Source organism: Poecilia formosa, unplaced genomic scaffold, assembly GCF_000485575.1.
Source record: "Poecilia formosa unplaced genomic scaffold, Poecilia_formosa-5.1.2 Scaffold100, whole genome shotgun sequence".
NCBI lineage: Eukaryota > Metazoa > Chordata > Actinopteri > Cyprinodontiformes > Poeciliidae > Poecilia > Poecilia formosa.
Genome location: NW_006800039.1, coordinates 529,983 through 552,636, shown reverse-complemented (window position 1 = coordinate 552,636; position 22,654 = coordinate 529,983). Strand labels below are relative to the sequence as shown.

The 22,654-nt window shown below is 43.2% G+C and overlaps 1 protein-coding gene and 1 long non-coding RNA gene across 2 annotated transcripts in view; both read right to left on the bottom strand.

Annotated features, from left to right (window-relative positions):
- Positions 1-255: 255 nt before the first annotated feature.
- On the bottom strand, positions 256-4,752 carry LOC103142724 (uncharacterized). The gene is made up of 3 exons (XR_476726.2): positions 4,569-4,752; positions 784-966; positions 256-671 (listed from the first exon to the last, which is right to left on the bottom strand). It is a non-coding gene; the product is annotated as an uncharacterized LOC103142724 (long non-coding RNA).
- A 1,510-nt stretch (positions 4,753-6,262) lies between these two features.
- Positions 6,263-22,654, bottom strand: part of LOC103142722 (probable E3 ubiquitin-protein ligase HERC1) — a 43,044-nt gene continuing 26,652 nt past the window's right edge. The window contains 38 exon segments of the mRNA XM_007558901.2: positions 6,263-6,786; positions 6,874-7,179; positions 7,676-7,828; positions 7,933-8,185; positions 8,275-8,351; positions 8,464-8,629; positions 8,860-9,029; positions 10,786-10,955; positions 11,045-11,183; positions 11,265-11,434; positions 11,620-11,722; positions 11,875-11,997; positions 12,092-12,247; positions 12,945-13,126; positions 13,255-13,393; positions 13,480-13,605; positions 13,705-13,770; positions 13,847-14,131; positions 14,220-14,393; positions 14,583-14,681; positions 14,794-14,925; positions 15,081-15,195; positions 15,350-15,549; positions 15,859-15,986; positions 16,401-16,628; positions 16,950-17,077; positions 17,473-17,600; positions 17,815-18,092; positions 18,178-18,394; positions 19,115-19,364; positions 19,462-19,627; positions 19,970-20,164; positions 20,287-20,339; positions 20,431-20,690; positions 20,793-20,992; positions 21,098-21,225; positions 21,973-22,159; positions 22,488-22,571. Coding sequence (XP_007558963.1) covers positions 6,601-6,786; positions 6,874-7,179; positions 7,676-7,828; positions 7,933-8,185; positions 8,275-8,351; positions 8,464-8,629; positions 8,860-9,029; positions 10,786-10,955; positions 11,045-11,183; positions 11,265-11,434; positions 11,620-11,722; positions 11,875-11,997; positions 12,092-12,247; positions 12,945-13,126; positions 13,255-13,393; positions 13,480-13,605; positions 13,705-13,770; positions 13,847-14,131; positions 14,220-14,393; positions 14,583-14,681; positions 14,794-14,925; positions 15,081-15,195; positions 15,350-15,549; positions 15,859-15,986; positions 16,401-16,628; positions 16,950-17,077; positions 17,473-17,600; positions 17,815-18,092; positions 18,178-18,394; positions 19,115-19,364; positions 19,462-19,627; positions 19,970-20,164; positions 20,287-20,339; positions 20,431-20,690; positions 20,793-20,992; positions 21,098-21,225; positions 21,973-22,159; positions 22,488-22,571 — 6,320 coding nt within the window. The 3' untranslated portion in view covers positions 6,263-6,600.

Below are 22,654 nucleotides of genomic sequence, written 5' to 3'. Positions count from 1 at the left end.
AATAGGACATCTGGTGGGAATTGGTGTTATATAAATAAACCAAATTGAATAAATAGCACAGTATATTAGGCACGACTTTGCAAAGGTTTTTAAAACATCAAATAACTAAATATTAAAGATTAGCTTTAATCTTTAATCAAATTTTAATGCAAGCCTTAAAATTTGAACTTATAATTAAAGGTTACTGTGCATTGTATGAAAACCATCAGTGCCTAATTAACAGTCTATTCCAAATGAAATTTTGTTTGTTTGCAATGACTATTTAAATGCATTAGTATAGTACATTTAAGTAGTAGCTTCTGAAATGTAACATTATTGATACGGCAATCCAATTCTTTTAACTGATGGCATTGGTCCATATTTCCTGTACAAAGTATTTTAATCTGATCGTGTTATTATGAAAACACTACACTCAAACTGCAACACAAATTACCTCGACATAAAATAGCACAAAATACAATTAATATGAAATCATTATTCCAGAGTCTGCAACCTGATGAGGGCTGTGTACTGCATCTGTTGTCAAATCTGTCCTGCTTCTTGTCTGGCACACGTCGGACCAGCCTCCGTCGTTTTGGCAAGGAGACGGCTACACCCACATGACATCACTGACTGAAACCAGAGTCTTGAGTGTCTCTGATGTACCCGGGTCAAACACCGTCAGTCCCGTCCTGTAATCAGAGACGGGGGAGGGGAGGGAGGGAGGGCGATGCCGACTAGTCAGTTTAGTCAAACAACCCCATCACAGCCAAGGCACACGACACATCACAGCTATTCACTGACCCGCAACCAGGTGCCCTTGTTATTACGGCAGCACACATCCATTCACTGCTGAGATGAAATGAGCTTCTCTGATTTTGGAGAGGGAAAGCGGGGGGTGGAGGTGGAGGAGGAAGCTCGTGTGCGTGGGCAGAGGATCAGGTGACCAGTCACATTTCTGTTTTGTCTCAACGAGGTCACACCCTCCTTTGACGAAATTAAAATGTCAGGAAGGAGAAACCTGCTTCAGTGAGACGTATACATAAATATTGCAATATATAAACAAAAGTTATGTCTCAAAATATTTAAATTTAAAAAAAAATCACTTTTTATATATCTAGCTCGTTTTTATTTACTTAAATTTCTATCAAAACAATTACAAAAATGCAACAGATTATGGGTGAGAAAACTAAATTATAGCTGCCTGCCTTTCCTGATCTTTTAATAGTTTATCTGATTGAAAACAAGGAATGACCTCAACCAAGATTCTTTCAAAAATGTTTAAATTCTTCTTTTTTTTGTACTTTTCAAAGAGGTTTTTAACATGTCCACTCAGACAGACAGCATGTATATTGGACTTTGCAATACAATTGTGACAAAACATATTAGAAATGCTGCATGTCCACCGACAACTGCCCTGAGAAGGACGACTAGTGTCCCCCTCCTCTTAGCCAATGAAGGCCAGAAATGGGCACCACGTTCCTGTCCTAATCCTCTCCGATGACCGTACGAAGAGAAAAAAGATGAATGAATGAAAACTAATATAAATTGGCCCTTGTTTTACCAATATTGCTTAATGTAACTTAAAAAAAAAAAAAGTTTATCCTTTACGCTCCTGTGTCATCCCTCCCTCAGATCGTCTTCACGTCCTCATTTCTTCCCAGTTCCCACTTCTGAACTGAAATTGACCATTTTCACACAGGTTCCTACACAACTAAATTATCATTTATGCTGCTAAACAAAACACAAAGGTGAATTTTTTTATTTTATTTTTTACAATATTATAGTGCTTTCAGCGTATGAAAGGGTAATATTTTACAGTGATTTAGGGAAGAATCAACTGTGGTAAACTGCAGCGATAGACATTGCATTGAAAAAAATCCAAATTCTTAAGCAGGAAGAATATTAATATTTTTCAGCAGGTAAGAAAGCACCATTTATACTGCCTCTGAACAAAGTGTGGAAACGACTAGGGCGGAGCATTACTTTCTGTGACTGATTTCATTTCGCAACCAAACGACGCCGGCACGTTTTAAATGAGCACCGTCGCGTTTGAGTCCAGACAGATGCACGCATCAGTCCAAGCTGAGCCTTGAGCAGGTGTCTGCGCGGAGCAATCTGACCGCACGCTGTTTAACATCCAGCCTGTTGTCATCCATTTGTCCTGATTAAATGAGCTGAGTGGAAGGAGCAGCGACAGAGATTAGTTGACAGTGATCTGCATCATCAGCTATATGCTGTGCTTGCGTGTAAATGATGACGCCTGCTCGTTCTCAGGGCTCTCCTGCAGTTTACGCTCAGAGCCTAGGTGGAGTGCAGCAGTCACACCACCCTCATGTGGGAAGAAAATGTACAACAGCTAGTTTATGCCCACAAAAGTAGTTTCATGCTACTTAACAAAAATAACTTCAAATTCTACTTTCACTGAAATCCATTAAGGTTTGGATTTTCACACTGGTTACAAACTTATCAGGAAATCCACACAATGCATCTCCATTACTTATGAAAAATCTTTGCACTGCTTTACCCACTCATGATAAACAATTTGATACACTTTGCTGAGCAGATAAAGATAAAAGGGAAAATCAAGCACTTCTTTGCTGCAAAGTACCTTCAAGTCCAGATAATCCCCTTTTTGGCAAAGAGATCTGAATCAGATTAAAAAACGCCGCATTGTTCCGGCATGTAATTCCTGCCCAGATATTGTTGTTTTTTGCTGCGTTTGGGAGGAAATGATCTGAATTACGTCTCAGTGTGTGCTTAATGTGCTCTTCCATTTGCCTGAGCGCCACCTGTGTCTACAAGAGGGATATTTAATACAACAAACCCCAGTCCACACCTGCTTCACTTCGTGTACGCTCAAGCCAAGTCTCAAGAAGCTGCACCAGATATGTGAAACAAATCCCCAACATCTTTTTTTTTTTTTTCCCCCCTTTCTTTCTCCCTCTTCTTCTTGCCACGGCCTTTCCATAGTTGTGTACCTGTTCTGCTGATAGATGGACGTTATATTTATACCAGGCGAGGCTTCTCAGGAGAAAGCCTCCCCTTTCAGCTGCAAAGGCTGCTGACGGCAAGCTGAATTCTGCCTTACCGGCCACACAGCTCCCAGCGAAACAGATGGGTAATAAGGTCACAGCAGACGTCTCACCAGAGTAGACAAATTGCAGACACACCAGCTGTGCTGACTCAGGACAACATTAAACTCAGGGGAATTAAATTAAGATCTTTTTTGGTAAGAAAAAAAAAATATATATATATATGTTTAGGAGGAGGGAGTTGTTGCTCTGGGGCTGCACAGTGGCGCAGTTGGTAGAGCTGTTGCAGCAAGAAGGTTCTGGGTTCGATTCCCGGCCCCGGTCTTTCTGCATGGAGTTTGCATGTTCTCCCTGTGCATGCGTGGGGTTTCTCCGGGTACTCTGGTTTCCTCTCACAGTCCAAAAACATGACTGTTAGGACTCTCCAAATTGTCCCTAGGTGTGAGAGTGTGTGTGTGTGTGTGCATGGTTGTGTGTCTCTGTGTTGCCCTGTGACAGACTGGCGACCTGTGTACCCTGCCTCTCGCCCGGAACGTTTGCTGGAGATAGGCACCAGCACCCCTCCCGACCCCACTAAAGGACAAGGGTAAAGAAAATGGATGGATGGAGTTGTTGCTCTGTTTTATTGTCATTTCATCTGGAAATTACTGCCAACAGAAATGCAACAAAAAAGTTATTTGAAGCTCATTTGTAATCGTCGGCAACATTAACAGTGCAGCTGTGCTCTGCTATGCTCTTTTCATCCAGTTCCTTCATTAAGATGTTTACCCCTATAAAGATTAGCATCACCTTGGAAAGACGTGCAACATGCAGGTGCATCTCAAGTGAATTAAAACGTCGTTAAAAAGTTCATGTATTCCAGTAGCTGAAGAAAGTGAAACGTGTGCGCAACACAGATTCACTGCACACAAGGTGTTTGTTTATGCTAGTTTGATAATTATGGCTTATTAAAAGAAAAAAAAAACATTCAGCCTCTCTAAATTAGAATATTTAATAAGACAAATTGAAATTAACACCGACATCGTCATTCTATGACCAACACCATTGTGTAGAAAACATGACAATTCAAATTGCCAAGCAGTTTGTCATTAATGTCCTACAAGGATAAGTAGCCACAAAATCTAATTGCTAAAAATACTGTATCCAAGTATATTAATGGAAAGTTGAGTGGGGGAGCGTAGAAGATTCACAAACGGGTACAACCAAAGACTACAGACGAGACTCCAACTGGAGACAGTGTTTCGAAAGCCATCAAACACGTAGCAATTAACTCTAGTACATACTGTACATTGCGACAAAGAGGTTCGGTTTGTGTTTACCACTTGCCCCTTAAATGCATTTCTAATGCATTTAATCTTTCCGTAGTTTGTCATGATGCTTTAATTTAAACATTGCTGTTGGAACTTTGCTTCACTCATTATCCCGGGTTTGTTTGCGGTAGCATTAAGTTGCAGTTTTAGTTAAAGATAACACTTCTGAACCATTGGATGACTATGAGTGTTTATTTTGGTTCAAAGTACATTCGGTAAATTTTTAGTTTTTCGTTTTACTCACCATTGCTTGTCCTTTCAGATAGATGCTACCATAGACATCAATACGTAGACGCCTCATGGAGCTCTGAGTCCTACGTTACGTCACCGCCATCTTGTATGTGGCAGCAGGGCGATCGGAGCTCCTTAAGTGTGCGTTTCAACCGTTTTACGAAACAAACTGGATTCATTCTCATTACCTTCTACAGATAAGGATGAAAGATCAGAATTACTTTACAGCCAGAAATTCGCTTCTAAACAACCGAGAAATATTTTCTAATTATCTAAATTGGCCGAAGTAACCGCTGGTTGTTAGCGTAGCCGCTAACGTTTTCACACTGTTTTCTAATGAGAGAGAGCTGATGAAAAACCGCTGTTAGAGGGGAAGTTAATTAAAAACCAGAGGATTTAGTGAGGCAAGATCAGTCAGGATCAGAGCTGGAGCTGCTGTTCTTCAGTCTCTGTTTCCCAGCTCAGCTTCACCATGTCGGTATTTAGCTATAAAGATGCTACGAACTCTGTCTTTAGTCATTTCTTTGATTACCAAACATATTAGTGTGCGTGAGAAAATGTGTCAAAGGCAGAAATTAACTTAAGATACTTTGTAGAACGGCACTTTATAAAGTTCGGTCCATTTACCTGTATTAGCTGACTGGCACATATTCCACATTCAATATGGCGGACGCTGTGACGTGTCGCAGCAACGGGCCGACCCTCTCCATGAGACGTCTACGTGTTCGTGTCTGTAGATGCTACAGCCTGACCAGATGTGTAGGAAGGATCCGCCAGCATTTCTTGCTTAAATAGGTGTATGACGTCACTGATTGGGTTTTACCAAATGGAGGAAGTTTGTTTTGTTTCTTTTTTCTCTTCTTTAAAGCAACCTTTTGAGTCGCCCTGTATTAAATGTTTTATTTGGCAGACCACTTAGTTAGGTGGATTAGCTTGTAAATTAGATTAATAATCTTATCCATGTTTCTTTGTTTAGATTATGTTGTTTAGTTTGACCTGTTTTGCTTTGGTATGGTCTAATGACGTGCAGGTGCGTTACCAATATAAGACCAGTAAGATTTCAGGGGCTAAACAATAAAATTCACCAGAAGAACCTGGAACCTCACAAAAACAGTGTACTCAATGTAAATCAGGACCTTGCAGACGTATCTGGACCCCTTAAACATTTCCTCATTTTGTCACATCATAAACTCCAGACTTTGACTGCTTTGATGGAAACTGCCCTATTGTAGACTGGGACTCAACAGGAAGACTATCTGTTTTGCAGTCGGAGAGTTGTGGTTTCATTTCCGGCCTCTTCACTTGAGTTGATGTGCTCTTCAGCAAGGTATTTAAGTTACATACAATGGCTTCTGATCTGCGTATAAATTCGGGCGCATTTGTGAATTTGGCTCAGACATCAAGCTGATTGCCCTGCGTTTAGCTCCATCCATCTTCACTTCAACTCTGACCAGGCTGACCTGTTTCTGCTTGTTAAAGACAATCCCACAGCATAATGCTGCCACCACCGTGTTTCACAGACGGAATGGTGTGTTCAGCATCATGTGCAGTGTTAGTTATCCGCCACATGTAGTGTTTTCCATTCACCGGATTTTGAACTTATGTGATGAAGGATAAAGTACAAAGGGGATGAATACTCTTGCGTAGCAATGTTTAAAAATGATGGCGAAGTTATTGAAAATTATTTAAATAAACTACAAAGAAGTCCTTATTTAAACACTCTTCATTTTAATAAATAATAATGACAACAGTCAGTGTAGTAAACCATCACATTTTTACATAATCTCAAACAAACAGGCACATTATACTTGTCTTATTGTGGCTCAGTTGCCTATATTAAAAGTCTAATTCTTATCCCTGTAGTAGCACTGCCAGAATTACAACACTGTGCACAGTTTGAAAAGTCAAAATGCTTTATCTCCTTAAATAGACCAACATATTAAACAGTACACTACCATACAAGTTTGGCAAATAAAAGTCCTTGTTCAGTGCATAATGTGCATGGCGTTGGAGAAGATACATTCACGACCCCGTGGTCTTCAGCTTCACTCCTCCGTGTCTGAGCTCTCCGCTGGCTCCGTGTTGTGGGTCAGCATGTAGTTGTCCATGTCGATGGAAGTGCAGTTGTGGATCGAGTAGCGCAGGCGCTCGGCGAGGATGGCCTGGCTTGTATAGGGGGGTAGGCGGAGCAGGAAGAAGCAGGTCTGCGCGGTAGGGAGTCCGTTGATGGGCTGACGTTGGAAAGAAAGAGAAGCAAATACGCGCTGAGGCTTATTTTTGCTATTTCGAATAAATCGGCGGACAAAGCGACGCCTCACCCTGTCGACCTTGATTATTTGGAACTTCTGGGAGATGTCGGCCGGGTTGGAAGGCAGCCGGGACCTGCCAGAAACGAACCGCAGGAAGAGCACCCGCTCCTCGTTGGTGAACTCCTTCAAGCTCTGCCAGAACCAGCGGATCAGCTGGTGGCTCTCCGTGATGTCCCGGTAGCGCACGAGTTTCCTCAGCATCTCAACGGACACCTCCGGCAGGCCGCAGACCAGCTGCTCCAGCTGCTGGGCGGTCAGCAAAGAGAGCAGGGGGACGGGGATGATGGTGGACATGCCCTCTCTGACCGCGTCCACCTGGACAGGAAGGAACAAACTCAGCTTTGAGGACAAAACTGTCGTGTAGATGCAGGGCAGAGATGGTCACAACATTATTCATGGCATTCCTACAATAGCTTTGGACATATGAGCAAAGTTTTTTAGTTAAAAGTAAACATTCAAATATTTTTCTTCAAAACATGTTAAAGTGCAACTCTGAAATGTTTTGTGGATTTAAAATCAAGAACTAAAAAAAGAAAAACATATCAGGGTTTAGATGATTTCACCTGGTACTTGATTGGAGCACATTTAGCAACAGCACGTGTTTCTAGGAAACAACCTCCAAACCTGAGATTCATTTTCAGATATTTCTGTTAATTATTTGCAGGATCAAAATCTTAAAGGTTATTCACTGATTCTTCTTCTTCTTCCATATTTCCTGAAGAATTGCACCACACAGTACAGGCTCGTTGATTTATTTTTTTTAAGGCTTCCAAACCTCCTAATCAATTTGACACACTTAAGACTCCCAAACCTGTGAATCCATTTCATGCAATCTGTAGTCCAGAGCTCTCTCTACATATTCAGTGCGGTTGGAAAATGTCAGGGAGATGTTTTGACCTCGAGGGACCACCGGCACCAGCCTTCCATCTGCGCTGTGGGCCATGAATGAATCTAGAGGGATCATCTATGGAAGGAAGAATTAAGACAGAAAAGGAAACGGTTGAAAGGAAATGACAAAGATGATGACAAATAATCTCTGTGAAGCATTTGGCTTTAACATCTTCGCACCACGTGGAAGTTGTCCGCTGTGATTCCACTGTTTTCCAGGTGAAGGATGCCTTGGAGGGTGCGGTAGGTGAGGAGGTCCACCTCCTCCAGGTCAGCTCCTGACAGCGGCATGCAACATAGCTGCTTCCACACCCACGGAGCCATATGTAAATCCAGAGGCTTCTTGGTGCGGATGGCCACGGCCATCAGGATACCCAGGAAGCGAAACTGTACCATGTGATCCTCCGAGTGAGCCCCTGGGTTAAGCAAGAACCTGCGAGCGTTTGGAGCCATTGCTAGCGGTGAGGTCGTTTCTGACGATGAGATATTCTGCTATAAGAGTAAAACCTGTTAGAATTTCACCTGTCAGTGTTGCAGCCCACATCTGAAAAGCTGTTGGGAGTATGAATCAGGAGGTCCACCACACCAGACTGCAGCTCCTGGTAAAAAAAAAAAAGAAAAAGAAGAAAAAAGTGCATTACACTATTACCTTAGAGGAAGTACATAATTTATCGGCTCTGACGCTTTCAGACTTGCGCGGTTCTCACCTACCTGGCACATCTCAGTGATGGTGTCATCAAACACTCCGCCGGCATCGTCAGCTCCCTCCCCAACCAGTTTCACCTTCCAGGCTCGGGACGGCAGCCGCAGCTCCAGAGGGTTCAGGTTCACCACCTGCTTCGCGATCTGCACAAAGATGGGCTTGCTTGATCGTCCTCTGTGGGGAGGGAATGAGACTGGGTTTGAAGCAAACGCGAAGAAATAATTCAAGTAAAACAATCAACACCCCAAATAAATGTCCTAAAATTGCTTTAGGACGTCGGACATGGATGGCCAGCTGAAAACGCAGCATGCCATTAGGGCACCCAAGCGTCTTTGTTCCAGAAAAGAAAAAAAACCCTAAAGACATTCCGGTTTAGTCACTGGACTTTACAACACGGTCATTACCTTGTGGAAATCCGTTTCACTGTGATTTGCGGCCCATATGTTTTGCCCTGGGTCATGGTCCTGCCGATTGACCGCACAAGAGGCAGAGTGTTGACTTTGGGGGACAACAGACCTCTGAGTTCACCCCTGATGATGGCTGCTGCCCCCGAAGTATAGCGTGAAGCGGAGATCTGGACAAAGCAAAGGGAAGACAGGTAAAATAAAAGCAGAACGGTGCATTACGGTAGGAAAAGAGAATCGCAACATCCAGCAGCGGACAAATTTGTTGCCACAGCGTCCTAACATAATTTGATTCTCAGTGCAGTAATAAGAATCTCGTTTTTTTTTGTTTTTTTTTTAATTCAGGAGGGAACATCATTAACTCAACTGTGGCACAATTGTCTTTTTGAGATAATTGTAACTGAAGCATTTGTTTAAATGTATCCATTCCTTTGTTACGCTGACTGAGGTTTCAAGAAACTTATAAGTATACATCCACGACTTACTGCTTGTATGCGTACAGGCATACAGACATAGAGACCTATTTCTCTTAGTGACACAAGTAAAGCAGATGTGATTTGATCTGGATACGTGAGAAAATGAAAATTATAAAACACCACCCTTGACTCACCTAAACATGCTGGTTGCAGCGCAAACAATAAATGGATAAATGGATGAGCGGCAGAGTTTAACTTTCCATCATGGACACTGAGGGGAGGGGAGTGGGGGGGAGTAAATCTGCAAAGGCCTGCAGCAAAGACTGACATCTTGAGGACACCAAGTCTCCATAACAGCTGCTGTACACCTTCTGCATGCAAACCAGCTGTTTATGAGTCATACCCAAAAAACACCCTCGAAATGAAATGCAAACGTGGAGTTATTTGCTAAACTCTTCTGGGATTTTTAGCACTTTGATCTGATGAGATCATATTGAGTTTTTCAGAAATTCAGGCAGGAGTGAAGTAAAACCAAGAATGTTTCTCTTCCATGGCAACCTTGCTAGAAAACACTGCTTCATGAATTCAACGATCAAACATAACTTAAAAGTAACATCACCTCGCCTTAAAGAGGCCTCTGTTTTTATGAGAAGCTCCTACGCTTTCCGACACGCAACGATCCTCCTCCTCGTTTACAACCGGTTTCTTTTTAGGAGTGTTTGACTGAGAAGTAGTTTGTTTGCTAATTGCTGCTGCCGCTAGTCTGGTGGAGCTGTCTGGGGAAGGGATGCTGTGTGAGGCAGCAGCTAGACTGGGCACTGCAGCTCCAAGAAGGAGATTCATGAAAATAAACAGAGCTTTGTGACAGCAAGCACTGACAGCACCCGGAAAAAACTAACGTAGCACTCCAGGTATGTTTTTGACGAGGGAATAACATCATAACATGGTGTAAAGCTAAAAAAAAAAAGAAAAAAAAGTCAATTTTACATAATATTGCTCTTTAAATAAAAAATAAATTGTTGCAGACTATGCTGGTAAACTGAAACTGGGCTGTTATGTTTTTCAGACAGAAAATCCAAAGCATACAGGAAAATGTCAAACACCAAAAAGATTTAAACACAAAACGAACCTCCATTCATGGCCTAAATCTTGTAGAAAATCTGTGAATGTGCTAAAGTAAGGAGAGCATAAGCGAGGACTCAGTGTTTTGGGTGATGTGGAGAAACTGTGCAAAGTGGAACACCGGGATACCTTTCTGTAGGCTTTAACCTTGTAAAATATTTAAGGGAGTGCTGGAGTACAGATAAAAAAGGGGTTGACGCAAAGCACTAACTGCAGGGGTGGCAATGTTTAAAAAAATGTACTGAATAACTCAATTAAAAGGTTTGATTTCTCTAAAATCTGTGAGATCAGTGTGAGATTTTGCTAATGGAAAAAAAAGCTCCCCTTTTTTCTTTTACACAGAAAACATGTCTGTGCTTGAGAAGCACAGCAAAGGGATTTAACGTACCTGACTCTTGGTGTCCAGATTGAGCAGCCTCCAGGACTTATACATGAGATCAGAGAAGTGGTAGAGCACCCTGAGGCGCATGCAGAGGACATCAGGGCTACAGTCCTTCAGAGTGTTGTACTGCGGAGGAACTGACTGGGGAAGGCCAAGCTGCAGATGTCCAGAGCCACCTGCCAGAGAAGATAACACACGGGGGTCACGGTTCCTTTTCCTTTCGTAGATCAGAAAGCGTTTGTGAGCAGAAAAAGTAGGATTATACCTGAGTTTTTTATCAAGACGGAAGGGGTTGTCCATGCAGCACTGTGGCAGCGGCCAGCAGAGATCTGCCTTATGTTTTTGCCTTGCAAAGCGGTTACGAGCGTTGGCTCCTTCACTTGATTAGAGTGTCCAAGACCGAGCTGGTACGAACAGAGAAGGAACGCAATCGCACAAGTCCCGAATGTGGGAAATGCATCGAAACATCCGAACACGCTCAGTACCTGTCCCTCGCTGTTGCAGCCCCACGCGTAAACATCTCCAGTGGAGGACAGAGCCAGCACGTGTTCACAGCCCACAGCGACGTCTTCTACAAAGAGCCCCTCCAGAGACGGCACCACCTGCGGCGTGGATTTATTCTTCAGCATGGGGTCGGGCAGACCAATCAGACGCTCTGCAGAATCAACAGAAAAAAAAAAAAAGACAGAATGCATTTCCTTTTCTGCTAGCACACTTTAAATTTCCTCAGGATAACAAAACAGTTCCCAAAAATATGTACAAAGTGATTTGTTGCTGTACCATTGCAAATAAAGTTGTCCACTTTTTCCAACACAGATTTGCTCTAGCAGTCAGACATACCTTGTCCAAATGTGTAAACATGTCCATCGCAGCTCAGCGCCACAGAGAACTGGGTCCCACAGCAGACTTTCTTGATACCCTTGTTGCAAAGCTGCTCCACTTTCTAACCATAAAAGAAACACAGACGATATTTCATCTCTGGTAAAGTAAAACCAAAAAGTAACTTTCTGCAATTCCTCGCGTCTTTCCAGTCTCGTAATTGTAAAATACAATTTTAAGTCGGTCCTGGAACATTGTTTTGCAATGTTAACATACCTGAGGATAGTATTTAGCAGTGGAGGAACCGGTTCCAAGTTTGCCATAATCCCCGTCTCCAAATGCCCAAACGATGGTTCCATCCAAAGACACCACTAATGTGTGGTTGAGGCCGCACGACACCTGAGAAAAGAAAACACACTTTTATTTTATTTTATTTTTTCTACAAAAGGGGGGTTAAAGCCACAATTTAAACTGAACCACATTCATTTCCTACCTGTCCTACATGATATCCCTCAAGCGCAGCGACCCTTTCAGGCAGCATCTTGTTAGACGTCGACCTTAGACCCAGGCGCCCCGATTCACCACTGCCGAAGGTGAACAGCTTCCCATCTGCTGTGACCACGGCAGAGTGTCTGAAGCCACAAGCAAGCTGGCCAAACAAAGGATTAGCGTTTTCAAAACTTTGGCAATAAGAGCCTCAGTAAATTAATATTTGCAACGTGTTTTGATTAGTCTTTCTAACATTTCTGTTCTCTTTCTGGATATGCTTCTCCCAGGGAATGGTGCATATTAAAACAACAGGCAAAGAACCAACAGAGTATTTATTTCTGCGCCCAGTTTAAAGACTGTTGTTCAATTTGTTCAATATGTTTTATTCTGGAAGCCGCATCTAGTTTTGGTCTCATTGTGGAAAGTGAATATGTCTGCAGAGTGTGCAGTCCATCAAACTATTTTCCTATAAGAATCTGTTCAATCTCCTCTTTATGTATTTTTTGTATTTCTTGCCTTACAAAGTTACTTGTATAAAAGTTATTGCTAACACCAACATTTGGGGCTTTGGTACATGCAACAACAATATGCAACAGCTGAGTTTTCATGATACGGTTGGAAAATGCAAGTCCATATAAAGACGTTTTGTATTTCTAGGCTTTATGATTTACTCTGATTATTATTAGAATTAACATTATTACATGTAAATAACTCAACATTATTTTTGCTTTATATTTTACAAATCAAATACAGACAAACCTCAAAGCTCCTTCTGTAACCGGAATTCTCTTCCGACAGCGTGAGCAAGAATGAGATGGAGTGAAATCAGTGGAGCTCAGATATTCAGCCATGTTTACCTGGACGACCTCCTCTCCCTGCAGAGCCTCGATCTGTTTGGGTCTCCTCTGTCTTTCACTGTTGCCATGGCCCAGCTTCCCAAAATCTCCGTCTCCCCAACTGAACACCTCTCCAGTTTCGGTCAGGGCCATCGAGTGTCCGTCCGAGCCGCAGGAGGTCACCAGCTGAGTCACCACATATCCTGCATCGAGACACGACAGTCAGGTCGTGGTTTAAAAATAAAACAAAACTAAACGCTCCAACTTCAACTTCAGACAAAATACTGAAGCAGCTTCAGGCCAGGGTTCTTAAGATAAGCATTGCACCTACCTTGAAAAGCAGAGATAATAGTCGGGACGTAAAGATCGTCGGAGTTCCCCTGGCCAAGTCGACCATATTGTCCCTCGCCAACAGCCAGGACAGTCCCATTGGTCTGGACCAGAAAAGTGCAGTTTTGACCACAAACAACCTGGTAACAAAGAAAGGACAAAACATAAGAACGCAGCAGGAAATAAATAGAAATGAAAACTATGTCCTGAGTCACGCAGCAGATACCTGCTGTGTCTGTAACAGGGAGGGAGCTACTGTAGGCATCGTGAGGTTGGTTCCCATTCCTGCCAGCTGTCCGTAGCGTCCATTACCCCAGAGGTACACCTCACTCTTACCTCCTTCCTGCCAGTCCTGAAAAACACAGGTGGTCATGTGGACAATCAGAGGCTGGTTAATAATTCAAAATATTCTGTTGCAAATGGAGAGGAAAAAAAAGATAAAAACAACCACCTCTGGTCTGCTGGTGGCCCATGACATCAGCTGTTCATCCATTTTGAAGCTCCACATGCTGTTGTCCTAAAAGTAACAGTATAACAGGATATTAGCAAGAGAAAAATCTTTTTTTTTTAAGCAAGCTAACATCAGAACTCACCACTGCCTTGACGATGTTTGAGTCTTGGACTTCCAGAAGCCCAGAAACTATGAAGGATTCAGGGAAGGCAGTGCCGCTGGCGATAGCCTCTGCGCTACGGACAGTGGTGGCATAAGTGAGCAGCCAGCTCCACTCTGACACGCAGGACTGAGCGTCGGGGTAGGCGTGGTGCGGAGGCCGCGGCGAGGAGCACAGGTGTTTCTCCAAGGACAGACCAACAGCCAGGGAGGCCAGGTTCTGCAGGAAGGCGCTGTGGACAAGCTGATCTCCGGCTGCCAGGTGGCTCTGCGTTTACAAGGGACACCACAAATTACGTCACAGATAACGAGCTGTGAATATAAATCCAACTCCAGGACGAGGTTTCAGTAATGACCCTCTCGTAGCTGTACTGCTCCTGCAGCAGCAGCGGCAGCCTCTCTAGGAAGACGGCCAAACACGGCGCCCGGTTCAGGCCCAAGACGTTCTGGCTCCTGAGAACCATCCGACAGGACGCCAGCACGTGGTTCTCACCGATCCAGTCGGGGGTGCAGCAGATCAACAAAACGTCCTGGTAGTGCGACGAGAGCAGTTTAAACAAAAACACGGTTCCTTACAGAAGTATTCATTCCTCCACGCCATTTTTTTTCCACGTTAAAATCACAAACTCTAAGATATTTATGGTAATTATATCTAATAAAAATAGTGAAAAGGAAGACGCAAATACAAACACATTAAAGCTACGATTGATATAAATCACCTTTGATCTACCAAAGCAAGCGGCTACACCCAAATTTGGTATCCATGTAGTGCTGACAACAGAGCCGAGTCCTGTAACAGTCTGCAACACTGAACCATCCTGTGGACAAGAAGGTTCTGAGATGAGACGATCACACAATGAATCCCCATGTTGGATATCATGTGGTACTTTGGCCTGATTTTAAGGAACTGCAGCAGCAGAGCTCATTTACCTGCAGAGACCAGATGTTGAGCAGCCCTCCAATCCCTCCAGAAACCAGCGCCAGGCCGCTGGAACAAAATGAAAGGGACTTCACCGCAGTGATGTGCCCGTTAAGTACAAAGGCACACTTTGCACTATCCTGCTGCAAAAAAAGAAAAGCAAATTTGGGTCTATTGTAAATTATATGAGTATCAGTCACTTCCAGTCCATTGTTGGTAAGCAGTCAAGAGCTCATTATAGCGACGACTGACGGGTTTTAAAGCACAGAGGCTGCAAGAAAATCTCCATCAAACTGACCTTGACCTCGAAGCTTTGATCCTGGCTCTGCGGGCTGTTCAGTATATTTGGCAAAGATACAGACGTACCCCCCTGTGGCAGAGTCCAAACATACACCGACCCGTTCTGGCACCCTCTACAGAAACAAGAAAAGAAGAGACGAAATCTCTCATTAATATGCCGTCTGTGTCTAAATAAGATACGACTGTCCTAATTTTGAGCAGTTTTAGCTGGGTTTTTTTTTTTTTTCCTGTCTTAGCAAAAAGTTGCAGATTATTGAATGAACTCACACAGCCATCATGAGTCTGGGGCTGGGTGCTCTGCCAGCGAGAGGGCACCACTCTGCAGTGTTAACAGTGCTGGTATGATACAGAGAGTGCAGGGTCACCCAGGTTCCCCCAGAGCGTCCCAGGACCTTCACCACCTCTGACCTCCCCAAACACAGCAGCAAGTGACCAGTGGGGTCCCATTTCAGGCAACTCACCGCGTCCTATAAGGTGAAGGACAGAAGAGGTGGGATGTCAAAGGCATAAGATAGAGGGGAAAAAGTACATATGCAGCACAAAAAAAACCATCACAGCATGTAAAGTAGAATTAATTGGGTATGAAAGTTAGACTTGTTTTTTGTCTCTGAAATGTTCCATGTATAGTATGTGTTTTATTTAATAAACATTTTGTCTATCAAATAAAAGAAAAAAATAAACCTGAGTTTTTACACTTATTTCCAGGTATCCGGCATGTTTAATATAATAGATTTAAGTAAACATTTTTGTTAATGTAGTACGTTAACAATGCGAACCTGGAAGAGAGACAACACTACAGGCTGTGTGTTCTCATAGCTCTCCGTTGTGCCCAGTAGGATCTTCCCGCTGGGATAGCCCACAGCGAAAGGCTTGTCTTCTGAGTGCCAGGCCACACAGTGGGGGGCTATAAAAAAAAAAAAAGAAAAGAAGAACATCAGTCTAGGTGAAAAGATATTTTTTGGATATGTCAGACAAACCGAGAGACATTTAGAGTCTAGAGGTGCACCCAGAAAACGACTCACAGCGGGAGAATGATACAAGCTATTTGAAACATCGGTCTTATATCACAGTTCAAAAGAGAAATTAGTATCTGCAAGTCAAAGCTCGTTAGAATCTATTGGAAACATAAACCAAGTGTTTGCTCAGAATATAAATATAAAAAAAAAAAGAAAAGAACTGCTCACAAACCAAATATGCTTGTTAACAGAATTACATCAAAAGCTATTTGTATTCCCAACTTAGAATGAAGCAAATACAATTCTGCACTTCTTTTTATCCAAGCTTGCTTTCTAAACTGCGTGTGATACTTTCTCCTCACCCTCTTGTCTGTGGCAGTGAGCCAGTTCAGTCCTCTTCACAAGCAGATCCAGATCTTGCATTGTGACTTGCAGCCAGCAGAGGGAGCCATCCAGCCGTCCCACCAGCAGACTCTCACCTGGCCTGTTCTTGCAGGCTGCCGGCTGGTCCAGCAACCACAGATGGAAGCTCTGAGCCCAGCAAAGAGCCGTGACCCGAGAGCTCTGATCTTCCACATGGCAGAGAGATCCTGAAGTGTGAGAGAAATCGTCTATTTCAAGTTGCAACTACACTGCGTGTTGAAATGATTTCAATCGTTTTTCGTAACGTCAAAAGATTTCTGCGCAAAGTAATTGCTGTAAATAAATTGAACTCCAGTAAAATGTGATTTTTAGCTGCATCATGCTCCTTTCCATGAGGGGTTAAGATTTTTGTGATCAATAACTTATTTAAGGCATTCGTTCAACTAGGCGGGGTCACACACACACACACACACACACACACACACACACAAAATCCAGCAGTTCACGCCAACTTTCAGCCTTCAATATCACCTGAGAAACCCACTGACCTCTGATGTTCATGATGTTAATGTGCTTGTTCTCAGGGGCAGCCAAAAAGTTTCCCCCAGTACTCCAAAACACAGGAGACATGTGCTGGCATCTGCCGGCTCGCTCAGAGCTCGATCTGTCCGTCTTACTGCAAAATATCCGAAATGCAAGAACCCTTAATTATTAACTATATACATACAACACTAGAGGCCAGTTGGTGGCAACAACTGACAGATAATGCCAAATGTTTATCTAGGGTTTCCAGGATAAATTAGGGCTTTCTGAAGAGCAATAAGATCTAAATGTAAGGTCGAAATAAAACATGATCAATACTTTATGCTAATTAAAAAATGTACTTAATAACACATCCTTAACGGACCTTAAGCCCTAAGGTCTGTAAATGTACTTTTTTTCAGCGTATGCTCTTTGTTTTTGTTAAGTGAGTAATTAGCTTTAACGTCACTGTTACAAAAATATAAAGTGAGAGTCCTAATAGTCATTGGTATTAGCTCCAAAACTAAAAACTGATGCAGCAGATACAACCTGACAATGCAGGAGAAAGTGGTCTGTAACTCCACAGTGCTTTGGTTGACTTTCCACAACTGTACCACCTTGTCCTGAGAGCATGTAGCAAGCAAACCCTGGTCACTGCTCCAGGAACAGCTCGCCACCTTTGCAGAACAAAACAAACAAAAAAAAAAAAGGTTCCAGTTTCAATAACAAGAAAAGATACTTCCAGTCTAAAAGCTAGTGGAACTGTTCTAGCCACTAGGAGCTATCAAACTAACAAAAAAAAAATAAATAAATGTTACTACAAAACAGACAACAAACCCTAAGTCCTCTCCATCAGAAGAAAAGCAAAAAGAAAAGAAATGTGTAGTGTACCTTGTTGTAATGTCCCTCAAGCCTCTTGAGAGGACACTTGTGCAGATCACCAGCCAAATCGCTGTATGTCTGGGGCCGATTTGGACTCTCTTTCCCTGCAGCTGCCAAGGCCTTCACCAGCTGCTGCGCTGCCCACTGTCGATGTTTGCTGGTGAGTCGTGCAGAAAGGACACACGCTGCCAAGGCATTAGCTAGCTCCAGAGGGCCTATTCTGGCACTTAGGTGAGGCGAAGGAGAAGGAGGCAAAGATGAGGAAGCCATCCCTTGGGTACCTCCGTCTAGGCCAAATCAATAACATGTGGAAACGATGAATAACACTGTCATTAACTACCAAACATAATCAGGAAGAGAATTATTACTCACCGTGAGCTTCGTGTTCCGTTCTGTCGAGGCTGTAGGAGTGGATGTTCTTGTCAGTGAGCAGAGACACCAGATGTTGTGTGACCAGGAACGTTGGAGGTGTCTGGTCACCGAGGTCCCTTTGTTGTATGGCGGCTTGAGTGGAAGTTGTTAAAGTTGGTCTTTGCTGGGGTTCTGTGATGGCTCCGATGTTCACCCCGGTAGCTGCGGCCATTAGGTCCTGAAGGCAGTAATGTCAGACTGGTGAGAGTAAAATTCTAAACTTTTGTTTGCAGGGTATGCTACTAACTCAAATTTAAGACTTAAGATTTAATGACACCCTGAATCTAATTGCAGGTGATGTTGGTGGGGGGAGCTTGCTTCATAAGAATCAAGGATTGCAAAAAAATTTGACTAACTAGCTAACTATCTAGCAGTGTATATTAGCAGCCAGTTTCAACCATCTCGAGTCAGAGAATGCAATCAAGATATTTCCATGCAACTCAAACAGAAAAGCCCCCTGAGGGGAAAAAAAAAAAAAAAAAACTACCTTAAACAGTACTGCCACGACAATATTTAAGACCTGTGATTAACATATTTAAGGGCAGCTGACGTTTTAAAAATGAATTTAAGACATTTTAAGACCTTGATTTTAGACATGAACTTAAGACTTTTTAAGGGCATGTGGACACCCTCTGTTTAGCAACTGGAGCTCATCATTACAAAAGCAATAGTTGTCACTGCACCAAGTTTTATTGTCGTCCCTAAAGATTTATGACTGTTTTGCGTGCATCAAGAAGGATAAACTGATGGCTTAAAGGGATTCTAGTGGGTCTGCAAAGTTTTACACCTTCTCTGTCACTTGCAAAAGTTCATTTGGAAACAACAAAGTTCGCAAATGTTAATAAAAGCTTAGCTTAAAAATTGACTACCATCTACGACATTGGCAGAGCAAGCCAACCTGAGTGCATATCTCCACCAGCTGCCTGTAAGCAGAGGGGCTGTGGGAAACCACGTTGCCGATGGCTGAGGTGAGGAAGCTGAAGCAGGTGGACCTGTGGCGCTCCGTCACCATTCCCCTCACGCCGGGCGGATTGTCCACGCAGGCGTGCGCCCTGCCCCCCGCAGCCAAAGTCATTAGACGCACCAGGATCCGGATGTCCGCCAGTCCCAAGGACTCCAGCCCGTTAGACTGGCTGGACACTGACGCGCTTGCAAAGCGAGATGAAAATACAGCAGATAAACTAAATGTTAAATAAAATAAAAAATAAAAAAAAGTGATGATATACAACTGTGCTGATATTGTACCTCGAGGCGGTCTGAGACAGCGCCCTCATCACCATGCTGTACGCGAGGAGAATCTGCGCTGTGGACGTGACTCTTTGTAGAGCTTTTAGTCGGTCATGCGAGTCCCTCAAAGATACAGCCTGCTGCCCAAGGCTCAGAGATGTTTTCTGGTCTACAGCTACAGTCACTAATAGAGAAACCCATCGTCATACTACTTGCCACATTTTATCATGTTAAAATAGCAAATTTTACTATATTTTAGTGGAATGTTTTAGAAATAAAAGATATGAAAAGTGTGTTGTACATCTGTATTCATCTTGTCTGAGTCAATACTTGTTGGAGCAAATGTTTGTACCGAGTACAGCTGCAAGTCATTTGGTGTATGTCTCTACCAGCTTTGCACATTTAGAGGCTAAACTTTCTGCCCATTGTTCTTTGCAGAAGAGCTAAAACACTTTATGCAGCTGGTTGGCAAAACGTCACATTTGCAGGCAACTCTCAACGACAACGATGACAAAATTTTTAATACCTTTAGAGGCTACCCTTGTGGGACTGGATGAGCTGTAAACAAGAGCTCCAAGAGGATCCGGTTCAGTAAAGACAATTGGATCAGGGACCAGCTTTTTCTCAGTCAGCCCCAGTGGTCTCAGCAGGAGCCCAAAATCCTCCAATCCCGTCAGTTTATCTGGGTCATCCTCAACTTGGTGGCTCATCTCCCATTCATCTGAGAAAACAGAAGCGTCAGATACATGTTTTTTTTTTTTTTTTTTTTTTTTTTTCACGATTAGTATAATGACTGCCTCGTTTAAGTGCATTGTTTTTTGAGTGGGGATGGATCCTCCTCACCGTCTGAAGTGTTGTCCAATTGGCCAATCAAATCAGACGTCAGACCTTTGGTCCTGCAGCGGAAGGAGAATACAACAGTGAAGATCAGAAAATGTGAGAACAAGAGTATGTGTGGTTTGCTCATGCGCCGACCGCTTCCTTTACCTTTCGTATTTTGAATTTGGATCGCTTGCATTAGCAGTCAGATACTTTTCTCTGCAGGAGCTGCAGAGGAGGTAGAAGGGGAAATTGGAGCCACACTCCCCTTTGAACCAAACATCCACGTAAGCTCCAGTGCTGTCGTAGCCTTTGCGGGCAGCACTTTGCCCGCAGCCCGGATGTCGTCGCTTTATGTGATTGTTAAATTGCAGGGTGAAGGTGTTGCACAGCTCGCATTTCACCATCTGGCTGTGCTCCTCTCCAGCCTGATGGGAGGGCAATTTCAAAACATCTGAGGTTTTTAAACGTATTCACTAGAATAGTGAAATTTAGATATTGGCCAAGTGGCAGGAACGGGTTTATGACACCTCCACGATCTGAAGCGTATCTCTCTCCAAACTGAAGAATGACGGGGTGAGCAGGTCCTCGTAAGCTTCTTCGTGGTACGGGTCATCCATGTAACTCAGCTCTGACTCCTCCTCCGTGGAGAAAGGATGGAACTCCACATGCTCTGGCCAATCACCTACTGCTGTATGGAGTTGTGGCAGTGGGCTGGGTGACGGCAAGTCTAAAAACAAGATTGTTTCAGATTAAAGTTCGCAGTAATTGAAACAACCGAGTTTTCATTTTAGATTTAACATGCACGTCCTTGTGTCTGTGCTGAAATTTTAACCTGGTCTTCGGAAAGAGGTCCTCTGCGTAGGTCCTGACCGCCGTCGCCGTGCAGGAGGAGGTCTGTTCCTAGTGAGGTGGACGTCCAGGAAGTTCTCCCTCTCTATCCAGTCAAGCCCTGGTAACAGGCTGGAAACAAAACACCAATATGATGCCAACATGTATAGGTGACTGGACCACACAGTAGTGGAGGAGCTACCATGCTGTCTACAAAGACACATAACTGTGGGTGAACAACGCTTCAGCTTTTCCTTTCTGTCAGCTACTGTAGTAGATGCAATTTGATTTCTAGCCAAGCCGGGCTGAAGCAGCTTGAAGTGTGGCAGCTTGGAGAGAAAATATGTCCTCCACATTGGTACCACAACCAGGAAATGTATGTAAATGCCACACAAATGTCACAGGAGTGACCCAGTAATAACTCTAGTTAATCTAATGTTACACTCTGCGGATGCCCTTCATGCACCGATGAACATTCACTCACCTCGACATGTCGAAAGGCTCGAATAGATAAAGTGACTATTTTTTGCTCAGTTCATCTAAATAATTATTTGACCTCTTGGAGGCTCTTACATTAAACTTACATGTTCATACAACAATCAAGCATGGGGAAAAACAACTGAGACTGTAATGTCAAAAAAGTAACTCAAGAAACTGTGATACGTTAACCATTCATTTAAAAGAAAAAAGTAAAAACTTTAAACAAAACAAAACAAAAACACAGCCTGTGGCAAACTGACTTGAATTCGTGGCTACAGAAATAATGCACACGAGGACATTTGAAGCTAAAAGTTTCATGAATATATCTTTTTGACTTTGCTCCCTCGTTTTACAACTCATAAGTAGCTTTCATTTCTAAGAAGTTCTCTACTTTCTCACCTTTCACTTGTTTGGTTGGTGGGCCTCTCAGGACACTGCACCGTCTCTGGCCCATCAGGCGATGGGGTTTCAGCCACTGCCTCGAGTCTTGGTGACTCAGCTGCCTGCTGGTTGTCGGTCAGCGGGTGCTCTAGCATCCAACTTGCCAAGACCTCGATTGTTTGAGAGTCCAAGTCGCCTGCTACATCTTGGAAGGACCACGTGGAGGTTGAAATGTCAAAGTTCCAAAAAGAAGATGCATCAAGAAAGTTTCTAGTTACTATCATCAGAGGACCATGCTAAAAGTCTGACAGACTTGAGTCTGTTCAGAGAAATGTAGCATGTGGTTTAAGCTGGTACAAAAAGAAGTGGTATTCATGTAACGAGAGCCTCTGAAACAGGTGGTCTATCAAACCTTTTTGGGGATATATCAACACACAATGAACACGGAATGTAAAACTCAAAGCACATGAAGCAAAAAAGAAAACAAAAACAACAAAAAAAAACTGGCAACAAATACACTCCAAGAGCAGTACCTGCTGCCTCCATGGCCCAGTAGATATGTCTCATAGTGAATCCCATTTCTAGCAAACGACTGGTGACAAACATTTGTGTCCGCTCTGGTGATTGAGGAGAAAATAAAACAAAGTACACAAAAAGCAAGAAACAAACCAAGCCCACAGCTCCAGTTTGAAATGTACAC